The sequence below is a fragment of the Gymnoscopelus braueri genome (genome assembly GCF_963280865.1).
Source record: "Gymnoscopelus braueri genome assembly, chromosome: 3".
NCBI lineage: Eukaryota > Metazoa > Chordata > Actinopteri > Myctophiformes > Myctophidae > Gymnoscopelus > Gymnoscopelus braueri.
The window spans coordinates 26,500,541-26,515,411 of NC_137612.1; the positions used below are offsets into that span (position 1 = coordinate 26,500,541).

At 42.0% G+C, this 14,871-nt stretch overlaps 1 protein-coding gene across 1 annotated transcript in view; it reads right to left on the bottom strand.

Annotated features, from left to right (window-relative positions):
* Positions 1–11,071: 11,071 nt before the first annotated feature.
* Positions 11,072–14,871, bottom strand: part of grm7 (glutamate metabotropic receptor 7) — a gene marked incomplete at both ends in the record, with an annotated part of 213,655 nt that continues 209,855 nt past the window's right edge. Inside the window, one exon of the mRNA XM_080423728.1 lies at positions 11,072–11,121. Within this exon, the coding sequence (XP_080279854.1) occupies positions 11,072–11,121 (50 nt within the window). The remainder of the gene's footprint in view (positions 11,122–14,871) is intronic.

Genomic DNA, 14,871 nt, shown 5'->3' on the forward strand with positions numbered 1-14,871 from the left:
CCCCCCCGACAACGTTCAATAGAAAATATATAAATAAAAGGCTTCCGGGGGTGAATATCATGGAGTGGGTGTTGTGAAACTTTTGCCACTCACAAAAGATATACAATTTAACTTTAGTTTTTGTTTTAACGTTACCTGGTATTACTTTAACATACTCTACCAAACAAATTGGTTAAACTCAGTTTAACCAATCTGTTTGGCATGAGTATGTACTCATGTTGTTAAAGTGACATTTTATTCACAAAAAATGTTATAGATTGTGGATTTAACCCCGATTTAGTAAATTCTGGTACGTTTAGTAAATTCTCATGAAAATACATTCGGATTATGTGAATGGGAAAGCCTTGAAGCTACAGTAACACTTCTTTCTACTGTTAACCACAGTGGAGCACACTATGTCACCTACTTTTGTGTTATACATAATTTCCTGTACAACTTCAAACATCGGCACTTTTGGTCACACAGCACTCATCCTTCAAAAAAGTTGGACTGCCCTATTTTCTACATGATAGGTGCGACACAGGGACAAACCCATAAAAAAACTATTATACTACAGTATAAACAAATAAATGGGGACACACTCTCAGATAGCTATACCTCTGTTAATGTGTGTTCAACCTACAACAGAACACATTGTGCTGTATTAGCAAATGGCTTCCCATAGGGACCACAGGCAGGTGGCCTCTCTCCAGCATGGAGTGACCGGCAGGGAACGGTCCATTGGTCTTGTGCCATCATCACCTCTCGCAAGACACTCTCACTCTCTTTCCCTGTGCGGTCCCCATCCATCACCAGCAAGCCAGTGGGTGCCCAGGCGACATTGTGTTTATGCAACTTAAAGAGCTTTTCTCTACGCCGCCACTGTGATGTATCGCCCGCAAGCCCAAAACAGATGATGTGTGCACAAGGGAGGATAGGGAGAATGGATGAGGAGGCCTGAGCCTCCGGCATGTTGGATGCACCGCGCTGAGAGAATCTGTCGATATTCATGTTCATAAACAAAAGAATGGAGTGTTTTTGGGGAATAGAACCACGGCGGCTGATTGTGCCCGCCTGATGTGCTGCGGTTTTCATTCCCTTTCTGCAGAGGCATAATACTGTAAAACATTGGCTTGTTGGAAGCACGTGGTGAGGGTCTGCTTTCATGTTCATAACCCAATAAGATTGTGAAGGTGGGCTGTCTGGCTCCATGCTATGGTGTGTTTTTTTGTAATAGGCTTTAGAGGGGATTGGGATTCTGAAGGAAGCCAAACAAAAATAAGTTGTACTATTATGTACCTGTACACAAGATGTAACAATAAAGCACAACCTTGAACCTTGGGTTGGTAGCCTGTACAACAGTGGGAATGGCATGATCATTTAATATTATATCACGTATTGGAAAATGGTTGTATGGTAATTAAGTATTGCAAAGGTGCTTCAATACACAATTAGTTTGTGCATTCGTTGATAACTTTAGTGCAATGCAAGACTCATCATTTTGGCAGAAATAATATTTGCATAGCTTGCATAGGTTTACATGAAGCACAATGATTCTGTCTGCTCAGCAGACACAAGACAAATGTGCTTTTGGGTTGTAATTACCGACCCAAAAGCGAATCAGATGAGTAACCCGCCTATACAGTTACAGTACCACTTCATTTAATCTAAGGAAACAGCCCCACTGCTTTACGCTTGAGGGTGGCAGATATATGCATCTGCAGCCTGTAGGCAAGTATAGTCAGTGTTGGGCATGTGAGTGCAGAGCACAGCAAAAAAATAAACATATTAATCAAGACTTTGTGACATTTTAGCCCTATATCATTGCACGGAGGCAAGATTATCTGCACACCTAAGTAGTCTTCCCTGCAGGTGCATGTACTGAAAAAGCAAGCTACTGAACAGAACACCTGCTTTGTAATTAAGGTTTCAGATATTTGACAGCTTATTTTTTCACCACCCAATTAACCACTTAAACCCTATTATACTTCATTCACCGGGGTCCCCCAGGGGTCTATTCTTGGCCCCCTCCTTTTCCCCCCAGTACACAAGATCTCTTCGTTGAAAATAGCAGATCTACTGCAACCCAATCATCTCAATCACAACGCTTTGTGAGCTTGTAGATCGGCTGTTTTTGCCAAATGTTCGCCTATGTTTTCACAGAATGTTCGCCTATTATGACACACCCAGAACAGTCTGGTTCCTGTGGTTAATTCCGTCTGACACAATCTGAGTCAGACAAGTCCTGAGGACAGTAATAAAACCTCATTAATCAGGTCTTTTCAGATATGCGGCCATGAGTCAACAGCAGGGTCCTTTTTCTTGCCTACTATGACAAAAGGACAGCAACGGAAAACTAATTAATCAACACTTCTCATCATTCTTGGCCCTGAGCCATTACCCTGTTCCTTTCCCAGGATGCTGCACTGTTGTCGTTGACTAATTGTGTAGTATGGAGAAAATAATGGTAGTGGAGGCACAACTATCCTGCTTGTTGTCTGGCTTTTTCACTCAGCACACCTGTAAATCATTACACTAATAGGCCAATGGAAAAATGAGGCAGCACCTTACTTGATAATGGTCTTTCTATCGTGAATTTGCTTAACATGTGGAAAAGTTTTACAGAATTGAATGAACCATTTTGGTAAGACTGCAGATATTAAGGTTGGGTCTATAATGCATTATAAGCACATTTATAATGCATTATAATGTGTGTACAAGGCAGTTATAGTGTTGCTTTGTTATAAGTTGTTATATATAATTATACACATTTATATTGAGCCTTATGAAGCCTTATAAGTGCATTATAATGCATTATATGACTGTGGTTTAAATCCTTATAACTTATGAGGCATTATAACAATCTTTATAAATGTGCTTATAATGCTTTATAAGGCGGGCAGGAGGGGTAGGGCGAAGGCTACTTCCTCCCGGTGCAGGCTCCTCACTGGCAGGTGAGTCAGTAGGATACAACAGCAGTGACAACAACACACAAATGTGTGTGGGAGGAATTCATTGGCATATTGACTAAATTGGGGAGAAAAAGGGGTAAAAAATGTTTTAAATAAAATAAAATGCATTATAGAGCCTACCTTAATACACAGTCTTACCAAAATGTCTTTAAAACATAATGTGCAAGGCTTTAAATGAGTAATCATGTTAAGTTTCAAAACACTAAACATGCCATTTGTTAATTTATACATAATCGGCTACATATAAATACTACTAAGTTTGTTGAAAATCAATTATATTAAAGAAGATTTCCATGATGTATCACAGCACCTACATTCATTACAGGAATGCATCTGTGTAATTGGTTGGAGCTTATCTCCTATTAGACGTCTCGAATATTGAAATGTTTGGCCTCTCGCTTTTTTTTTTGGTTGTGAGAAATTGGAGATACAGTAGTCTCACTGTGAGGCCGTGAGCAATAACATAAATCAATTATATTAAAGATTTCCATGATGTATCACAGCACCTACATTCATTACAGGAATGCATCTGTGTAATTGGTTGGAGCTTATCTCCTATTAGACGTCTCGAATATTGAAATGTTTGGCCTCTCGCTTTTTTTTTTGGTTGTGAGAAATTGGAGATACAGTAGTCTCACTGTGAGGCCGTGAGCAATAACATAAATCAATTATATTAAAGAAGATTTTCATGATGTATCACAGCACCTACATTCATTACAGGAATGCATCAGTGTAATGTGCGAATATTTGGCTTTGTGGGAAGTGCTCGAGCAGAATAATGTTAAACTTCCTCCTAAATGGTGCTATTGTCAAAGAGAGTGTTGAATATGTGTTTTTACAGTGACAGTGAAGTGAGTGCCTCTCTGTCTGATGTGAAAGTCTTATAGGATATTAAAGAGGACTTACTCTGTCTCCCACTTTCTCTATCTCTCTCTTGTACCCCTCTATTTCCCTCTCCAGGGATGAAACCCTTTGGTTCAATTCTCTGTGACTGTAACACCAAAAAGTCAAATGGCTAATTTACTTAACCTGCAGGTTAAATGAATTAGTCATTAGGCATGCGACCCGAGAATATCCCTATCATTCACCCTCTCTCCTCCACCCTACCCCCACCCACCATGCTTTTATTTCTCCCTACACTTCTCTCTTCCTCTTCCCCAATGGTACAGTAAATACATAGAGAGAGAGAGAGGGGGGGGGAGAGAGAGGGAGAGAGAGATAGACAGATTCCCTGGCAGACGGGTTAATAACTTGGATGGCTCAAATTGGTTTCCATTGACACCTGCTATCTTGCTGCCGATAGCGCAGAGGACCTCATCAAGCGCTGAGGCGCCTGCCACAGGGGAGCCAAACAACTCTCTGTGTGGAATAAAGCCTCATCATCCCCCACGTCTGTATACAGTACGTCTGCTTCCATTGGCGTTGCGTCTAAAACCCCTTCCATGTTTTGTCCTACAACGATGTCTCCTGTCAATTTGATCACCCCCCCCAACACCACCGCTATGCAAGGCTTTTCAACACAGGGGACTCCAATGACTTATCAAGAGAAACCATTCCAATTCACATTCACACATTTTTTAATTGGTTGGAGCTTATCTCCTATTAGACGTCTCGAATATTGAAATGTTTGGCCTCTCGCTTTTTTTTTTTGGTTGTGAGAAATTGGAGATACAGTAGTCTCACTGTGAGGCCTTGAGCAATAACATAGACAGAGACAGAAAGGAGAGGATGAAAGGAGACATTTGTACAGTCTCAGAGTTATGTGTGGGTACTCGATGCACCTTTGCAGAATACAAAAAGGTAGGGAGAGAGTATCTCAGTGAGGAAGAACAAGAGTTGAGTTTTGCCGCATATGCAGTTCTTCCAGGAAGTAGATTGAGGAGTCCTCGACACTTTGCCCCCCTTCTTGCTTCATCCACTTTCTGCAAGACCCACCGCTATCAGTCTCTGACAATACAGAGAGAGTGAGAGTGAGAGTGAGAGAGAGAGAGAGAGAGTCTGCAAGAGAGAGGAGATAGAAGAGAAGGTTCAGAGAGAGAGAGAGAGAGAGAGAGAGAGAGAGAGAGAGAGAGAGAGGTGCTGAGGATGGTGTTCTGTTTGTTAGGGAGGTGTGTTTGCCTGCTGATGCTATTCCAATCAATGACAGCCATAGAGAGTAGTTAGTAATTCATACCAGGCTGCCTCTGTTAGTTTTTGAGACACTGTCCTCTGTTAGTCTTTGAGACACTGTCCTTGTGTGCGATGTCAGAGAGCATCTCATTTTGCACCATACATCACTGCCCTCCTTCACTTGATCCCCCCGCCCCCCACCCTAATTGATTTGCTTCTTTCCTAGATTTCTTTAACCCAGAGTCTCAGAGAATTATTTTAACAGCAAAGTTCTGTAGGTTTGCACATTGCACATTCCAAGGGATTTGGCTTGACAGGTTTGTCTCAAGGACACATTATAAGTTCGGAAAAGAGAGAAACATGGAGTATGGTATTGAGGAAGAAGTTAGAGATGAATATGGGAGTCTCTTACAAAGTTTGGCCGCACGTGTGTGTGTGTAAGAACAACATGGCCGCTGTGTGAATGATGAATATTACACTATTCTGTGCTGACCCACGGTGGTGAAGTGCGTTCTTGTGTGATTATGCTCTGCATCAGTAAACCAAGAAACATTTTTGGACACCTACTGAACAATGTGGCAAATAAAACTCTGCTTTCTTTTTTTCATCCCCTGTTCTCCTCTTGGGATAATGATAACAGCAGATTTCTCCTCCCACACCCTTCTGTCTCTCTCATCTCCCACCACCTTCTCTTTGTCCTCTGTCTCATATCTCTGAGCCTCTTTTCCAGACAACAGATGAGAGAGATTTTAGGTAGGGTTGGGCTGTGTGCTGATTCACGGAGCTATAACCTTCAGTGTTCAATTAGATTAGTTGCCACCAAACCAATTAGTGTATCTGGGAGCAAGGATAGGATGGCGGCAGTTTTACAACAACTCTCTGATGTCCGAGCAGAGGAGACAGAAACAATGCTGAGAAAGCACTTTAGCCACTGCAGTGGAAGATGCAGTCTCTTTTTTTGCAAGAAAAGTAAAAAATAAATAAATAAATACATTCTGAAGTGTGTGTGTGTGTGTGTGGGGGGGATAACTAAGTACATTTACTCAACTAGAGGTTGAGTTGAACACCTATGTTGCACCGCCGATCCGACTGATATGCTCATGTATGGAGATCTCTATATCTGTCAGTCCTTGTCCCTTTTATGTACAGTATGTTTAATTTTCTTGAGTATTTCCTTTTGCTCCAGTAGGGCCTATATAGAGTATAGTACTATATATCCGATTACTTCTTCCACCACTGAGGGTAGGGTAGGGTTGGAAAAGAAAGGCTTTCTCATGGCCCACAAGTGGGTAATATTTTAGCTGGGGTGGCAACTTTGGCCTTAATTAATGCAGGGGATCAGCGAAAACATCTTTCATCAGTTTTCTTATCATCAGTGCATTGATGTTGGCAAGCATTACAGAGATGGATAGAAACATTGACACAGCATATCCCACAAGGTTTAAAATTCAAAAGCATTGAATATTCAGCACTTACCAAGATTCTGAAGGAACAATCTGGAAGTGTTGATGTGTCGTCCATCTTGCGCTCCCAGCAAGTGAAAACAAAATGTTGTTCGTCGGGTCGGTTTCATTTCCCTGGACATTGTGCAGTAGGCGATACCACACCAAAAACCTGACAAGTAATCACCAGATCAGGAAAACAAGCACTTGATATGTACTCTGCTGAGAGACTTGACTAAAGTCCGCACCATCACACTGCAGGGTCCAACACACGCTGCGAGAGTAGAAGTAGAGAGCAGGAGAATAAACAACACAGTGTTGTATAGCACGGTCTCCCCTCACTAGTTGACGCGGATCCGAGTTCGGTTGGTCCGACCGAATTCGAAAAAGCACAAATGTCTGTATCTGTCTGGCCCTGGGTCTGTGGAGGACGCACTGAATCTCTTTGTCTGGGTCTGTATCCCTTTTATGCCCATATACGTCATCAACACAACGTCAGCAACATGTGGTAATGGGTACTGCACTGGGTACTCTAACAACGGGTACAGCATACAAATTGCAGCGTTCCTTACCTGCGTGGTCCCAAATTCGGTCTAGTAAGATGTCAAATTAATGGTGGTTTTCAATGTCTGGCACTGGGTGATCATGCCCCTGATGCCAGCATTGGAAACAGGCTTAATGGTCTTAAGTGACCATTATGCCCGAAAAGGTTGCCCAACCCTGCTATATACTTGTGACAAAATCAGATTCCTAACAGACATATTTTAACAAAGCCCTAGTGTCAAAGAGAAGGGAGCTTGCCCCTGGAAGCAATTTGCTTCTCGTTGCTATGGATGGCTTTGAACCACAGCACCTGGCAGATCGCCAGCCGAAGGGCACAGGGAAGGGCAAAGTAGATACAGTCATTTTATAAAACCTTGTCCCCTGTCACCCTCCCTCCACCACCTTCTCCTACATTCATTCTCCAGAAGAGATGGGTAACTTATCTCAATGTTGGAGATAACGATTTTTTTCCCTGTGGTGCTTTGTACTGACACAGACACATAAGGGGGCCAGGGGAAAGTAGTAAAGCAGTGTCAAACGTTGCTGACCTGTCTGCGTTGCTGTGCATTTAGGGATGTATAGGCTTTGTTTTATCACCCATAGCCAATGGAAACCTAAAATCTCCCTGCTAAATCAAATTAATCAATAAAAGAAAAATCTGGGAATTGAGGTGAAGTAGTAGATTTTCTAAGGGTTGTTTGAGATTGTTTCACAATGTTTTTCTTTGGGCCGAGGGGGTCATAAAAAATTCAAGGTCAACCGCAGGGATGATGCAAAGGACACGTTCACACAGAACCTCTAAAAGCCCTATTTTGCAAGTCTTCATTACCAGGTCTTATGTCTTAGCTTAAGACCTGGAGACGTGGCCAAAATAACAGCATTGGCCACGCCTCCAGGTCTTCAGTTAACACATTGATTGCTAAGATCGCATCGATGCTTTCTTTCAAATCCATCGCTTGAATGCCAGCAATTCAAAAGAACGCATTGATACGTTCTTTTTAATTTTCATTGTTTAATCTGTGATCGCACGGCTCTGTTTATTTCTCATCAGCACTTTCGTTTTCCACTTACGTCACACTCACCCGGAGCCGGATGTAAAAAAAAAAATTCATTTCCGGGTCACATTGTTTTTCTCCGGTCATTTTCGTCCAGAATAGGGAAAAACACGGTTTTTCACACGGTATAAAAAACGAACGGACAGCTCAACTTCTATTTTCTTTGGTCCGGGTGACTAACAGTCATCGTCGTAGTGTATCACATCGTTTTCAGGCCGATCAGCGGATCAGGGATTGTCGAAAACATAACATCCGGTGAATGACAGGATATGACGTGGGCCTGTTTGGGAGGGGGCGAGCGAGGTGATCAATGTGTGGATTTGCTGCTCTCTACTGCTCTACTGGTGGAACTGTCGTATGTGCTTAACACCACAATCAGAAAAATGTATTTGAATGAAAAATTAAAAAATTAAAAAATTAAAAAACACGCAAATTGCTGGCACAGGGGTGAGTACATTATGAATAAACTCTGGCAGTCAATGTGTTAAGACACAAGACCTGGTAATTAAGACGCACACAATGGGGCCCAGGATGTTGTCAGGTAGTGACAACATTCAAAACAAGATTCTCAAATACAATACATCCTAGTCCAGTGGTTCTCAAATACTTTCATGTCAAGGACCCTCAAATGTTATATGTATTTGGCTGTGGACCCCCATCTGTAAAGGTTTTGTGTCGCCAGGGACCAAGGGATTTGCAAATATTTTCAAAATTATTCAAGATTTTTCAAAGTTTTTCGAAAGCTCCAGCTACAGACTCACAACGTGTTGCATCATGATGCATTGTGAGCTTGTAGATCTGCTATTTTTAATAGCCACAGTATAAAATAGGGTTAAAGAGGTGGAACTGTTCCTCAGTTTTGCAGGGGACCCCTGGAAGCCCCTCAAGGACTATCGGGGGTCCCCAGACCCCACTTTGAGAACCAGTGTCCTAGTCCTTCAGAGCAAGACACAAGTATGATAACCAGCTTCTTCAGGGAATATTAAAAAAAATAACCAAATATTTTTATTTTTATTTCATGTTGATACATTCTTGGACAACACCACAGAAGAGTTGCATGAGTGGCCAAACATAAATCTCTCCCACAACATTGGCACATAAGCAGCAAGGGCAACATGAATATACCTAGTACAAACAGTAGAAAACATACATGCTTTTTAATTATAACTTTTTTTAAAGCATTTTTGTTTTTTTTAAATATATATCAATCTTTTTTCTCAGTTTCACATAGGTTTGCCTGGGGCGATAAGAAACTCCAAAAGCCATATTCTGCCAAGTGAGAAAATAGGAATTCAACCATTACATAAAGGTAAAGGAACCAGAATGACAAAAAAAATTAAAGGAACGAAAGATCATACAGTACAATTCAGAGCAGACAAGTGGAACCAACTGTGTTGTGAAGATTATTATCGTTGCTATTTTTTTCAGATTCAGATTCAACATCAAACATATCAGGCATGCATTTGACAACCTCAACATCAACACCTTGATTTGTATCAGAGGACCATGAGAGCCGCCAGAGAATCGACGCACAACCCCCTTGTGAAGCCTGGACCAAGGTTCTTTTAAAATTCAGCAACGACACAGATAAGGGTTATCTTCATACACACACAAAGTACAGTATGTATGTAAAGTATGTGTATGTGGAGAGGGAGAACACACATCTCAGAATGGGAACACCTTCGGCTTTGTGTGCACAGCTGAGTGTGGAATATGATTATTCCTTTATGTTATGAGTTCAATCTCAATGTTATCATATTTTGCTCTCAAACAATGAAACCTGGAACAAATCTACCGTACATCTGTTATGCTAGTTGTTTTTTCTTATTTGTACAGTCGTGAAAGGATGTGTTGTTGCTTTTAAGTTGCCATGAAAGAGGTTATGATCCAGGGCTCCGTTCCCTGTTCAGGTTGCATTATCATGATCATTTTGCAATGACTGTAGAGGCAAGCGGATATTGAATCAGCAGTCCCATTACTATCCAAAGACACTTAATCATATAGTTTCCATATTCTGCCCTTCTGTGACAAAATCTGATTCCTGATGGCAGTGGAAACAAAGCCAAGTGATCTCAAAGAGAAGAATATGGCTTTAATAAAGAATATTATGCATCCAAGAAATTAGGAAAAAATAGATTCATTCATCATCATCTTTGAAAGGAACAAGGAAAATCAACAACCAAAGTAAGCTCAACATAATATGCCAGAAAGGACCACACACAGGTCGACAGCAGGGAAGTGGGGGAAACTTGCAGTGTGGAAGTACAGTAAGAGACGAGAGGTTGGGCCGCGTAGAAAAGTCATGTCTTGTGTTGCGGTGCTCTAGATGCACTGTGTCAAAGAAACACGAGGAGTTGCAGTACAGTGTAGGTGGGGGCCCAGCCTGGAAACAATGTCAAGCCCCAAAGAGCATTGCCTAGAGTGTTCAGGAAACATCCCAGGGCCGCCACTATATCCACTGATGCTTTCCAAATCCATTCAATGCTCACCACCAAATCATTGTCATCATAATCTTCAACATCATCACTTCACAAACAAATTATTCTTATTTTGTTGTTTTTGCAAGAACTTTGTCTCTCTCTTTAAAAGAAACAACAACAATATGACCCAAAGTGTGTGTGTGTGTGTGTGTGTGTGTGTGTGTGTGTGTGTGTGTGTGTGTGTGTGTGTGTGTGTGTGTGTGTGTTTGTTTGCTCTTTACTCATTCTTATTTCAGTTGAGTGTCAATTTCAATGAGTGATATCTGTTGGCCAGAAGTCACTGTTAAAGTCCCAGAAGGCTTTGCTTCAGTAGGCTACTACCATGTGGTGGGCAGTGAAGCACAAGAGGGACAAAAAAGGAAAAAAAAAAAAAAAAATTACATTTTTTCTTTTTTTTTCCAGCCGGGGGGAAGGAGACCAGACATCTCCAACTATCACTCTTCCCTTCTCATTTCTCTTTCTCTGTCTCTCATTGTGATGGAGGGATGCCATCAGATCACATGGTCATTGTAGTTGACATATTTCTTCTTTGCCGCTGGACCTGGAAGGGAGAGATAATGGATCGACAATGAGCTTGTATGAGATAATACATTGGCTATTATCTGGGGTTGAGTGTGTGTGTGTGTGTGTGTGTGTGTGTGTGTGTGTGTGTGTGTGTGTGTGTTTGTGTGTTTGTGTGTGTGTGTGTGTGTGTGTGTGTGTGTGTGTGTGTGTGTGTATGCGTGTGCAGTGCGTGTGTGTCTCTTGTGTGAAAGTACTAGACTGTTAAATTGGCGTTTGAGGTGGAAGGAGTGGTCCACTGATAATTACCCTTTTTTTATATTGCCAAACCAGACTTGTTTCATTATTACGTTCACAATATTATATGGACATCCATGTTCCTATAACTACAGTATACCGTCTGCTCACCCATAACAACCCATGTTCCTGTACCTACAGTATAACGTCTGCTCGTCCATAACAACCCATGGCAAAATGTCTGCTTTCATTCATTTCAGTAATACAATCATATTAGGGGATTGCTTTTACTGGACCTTGAAAGTGAATAACTGCTTATTTTTGACACCTTCCTATTGTAGCGAATTACTGACTGTTATGGGAGAACAGTTTATGATTGACGAACAGTTTCAACCAAACAAACTATTTGTTGTTAAAGGTGGTGTAAGCAATACGTTTTTGTAAAAAAAAAGAAAAAGGTGAGTAGACGTGTACATCTGAAAGTGAATTAATTATAATGGTAGGTGACCCTATTTTAATGTCATGATTGTGCATGGGGTTAGGCTGCGTTGTTTGTAGACAGTAATTGCTTCTGCGTTGTTTGTAGACAGAAATTGCTCCTGAGCAATGTTAAGAATAAAGTTACATCAAAAGGAGCTGAGTGACTGCTCACGTAATGTTACACTCTCTACTTTAGCCAGCTGAAAATTATTGTCTTCTACGTCTCTCCCTTCCCCCCTTACTGGCGGGCGACCACTTAGTGGCCCCCCACACACACCCCACAATGTCCAAAGACTTCAAGCGGAAACCCCATCATCAATCAGGGCCAGAATATAAAACGGGAAATGACATATTATGCATATTAGAGGCTGACAGTGTCATTGAACCTCCCTGACTTCCCCGTAATGGCGTTGTATTCATACAGGAAGCAGTCATTTACTGGTCTGACAGGGCCAGGTATTGGCATAGCTACAATTGGGGTAATGCTATGCAATTGCTACATATTTCTTAGGGTTCCGGAGCCCGCCTTAATGGAGTGAGAGTGATAATTAGGAGATCATGACAGGCCGTGCATATTGTGTGACTGGCTCCGATTCACTGCTGGGTATGCATTAGAAGAGATTTAGTGTTAAAACATGGGGTTTTGTCTTGATTTAGGATCGGCATGTATCTTCATTTTATGCAGTATGTGTAACCCCCCCTCAGCATGGACGAACGCACGCACGAACGCAAGCACGCACACACTCTAACGTCAGCCTCCAGGGAATACTATAAAACCCAATTGCCCGAGACTAATGGCTAACTAATACTAAGTCTTACAACCATGCCGCTCGCTGAAAATGCATCACATTTTCAATGACGGCATTTTCGGGTGAGCGGCGTGGTTAAATGACAAAGTGTAATTCAGTTTCTACAAACATAATGACAGATCATACTGGTGACACGGAGGGGGGAAGAAACAGCCCCAGTCCAGGTTATATTTGGTCTCTGATGTCTCATTGAATTACATTTCCATCTTGTTTCCTCAAAATCAGGCTTCAATAGCAAGTAACAAGAGATCTGGATGTTCTCAAGTCACCCAGGAAGGGAATATTACAGACAGAGTCCACCTCTGGAGGGAGTGGGAGGGGGTGGGGGGATCTGAGGATACTGAGAATGGCAGTTGAGATATTGAAGTGCTGGTTTTAAGTTACTCTTTGAGAGTGCCTATATGAGTTTAAGGAATATATTGAAGCCTTTGTTGTGCAGGGAATCCACTTTTGGAGAAAAAGGCAGCAAAGCAATGGGCCTTATGAGGGCAGAATGAGAGAGATTTAGCTTTGTAAAGAGTCTGAGGCCAGATGGAGCTGTGAGAGATAGGAGGCTTTGTTGAAACAGGTCATATATCTGCTTCTTGGAGCAAAGAAGGGAAAGAAAGAGCAAATAGATACAAAGAAAAGGTGAATGATGGCTCTTAGTGTTAAGAAAAAAGTCAGGCGAGGAAGGGAAAGAGCAAAGAGCAACAAGAGAGAGAGAGAGAGAGAGAGAGAGAGAGAGAGAGAGAGAGAGAGAGAGAGAGAGAGAGAGAGAGAGCATGAGCATGAGCAAAATAAAATTGTGAGATAGAAGGTGAGGAAAAGGGGAGGATATAGAAATGTATATAAAGAGAGAAAGAGAGGCAGTGAGATGCACAAAAGTGAAATTGAGTCCCTGAAAAAAAGTAAAAAGACTCTAGATTGGGTCAGAAGAGAGTGACAGCAAGGATATAAGCGAGAATGAAATCGAGTGAGAAATGGAGATGGGATCTGTGGGCAGGAGGGGATGGATCCGTTGGCCCAGTCCAACAGATGGCCCTAGTGCTCTTCCGGGACTCATGGCAAGTCTGCCAGGCCAGCACGTACTGCTTGCTATGTCTAGCGTGAACTGAACTGAGTGGGTGGGTGGAAGGATGGGGTGCAGAGCAGGGGGGGGCAAGGAAACCCTGTAATGTGGACGATAACACGCTAGCGATTCCCTGCATGCAGCACAAAGACAGAACTGGACTGATTGATGAGCCCTGATCGTCAAAACCCACTGCAGAACGCCTCATGGGGATGTTGGAGAAAAGCTCTTTTTGCCTCTTCCCTTTCTCTCTCCTCTCCTCTATGTCTCACTGTGTCTACTTGCGTTCATTCCCTCTCCACTAACTGTACAGTATGCGTCTCATTCTCTCTCTATTTCCAGCATATTATCAAGTGCAGGGGTAGGAGTTCACCGTCCAAACATGGTTTATGACCTGAGAAGTAGTAAAACTCAATGGTACTGTAATAGTACAACCCAAATGAATCACCACAGAAGGAACTGTATCTGCCAGTCAAGTAGATAGTCACATTATTCTCCCCTCCTCATGTCAAAGTTATGAGACGATTGAAAGGGTGAAGATAAAGAGCTGTGGAAGAGAGATTAGCATTCTATCCATGCAGTCCCCTCCTCTCTCCTGTACTCCAGCACATTCCCCTGATCTCTCTCTCCCTCTTTATCTCTCTCTTTATTTCTCTCCCTCTTTAAGGGTACCTCCCTTAAAGAGGGATATGTTATGTATTATGTTATGTTATGTATTTTGTTGTCTCTCTATTGTCTCTCTTCTCTCTTTCTCTGGCCTTGGTCTCCCTTACACCCCCCCCCTCTCTCTCTCTCTCTCTCTCTCTCTTTCTCAATATCCTCAACCCTCCAGAAGATAGAGCAAGGTCAGGACAGAAAGTAGAAGTAGAAGATTAATTTGTTCTTACCTCTGATAAATTATGAAATTAGCCTGTCAGGGGGGAGAAAAACATTATTTGGTGAGTTATCCCTCACAGCGCCAAGCAGGAGTCCCACTGAGAGCTGGCAATTTGATCACGCAGCCATGCAATTTGAATTTGTGAACTTCTATTTCTGAGAGCATTTACACTGTGTGATTCCCTGAGTATGTGTGACTGTTTTTCTTTTTCTAATAGAATTCACAGTCCAAAGAAAAGTGGTTTGTTTTCTGCCTTTTCCTGGAATGCTGCATTTTTGCTATGAAAAACCAGCAATGGCTTATTTTATGTTGGCATGAATGGGTTGAGTAACTGGG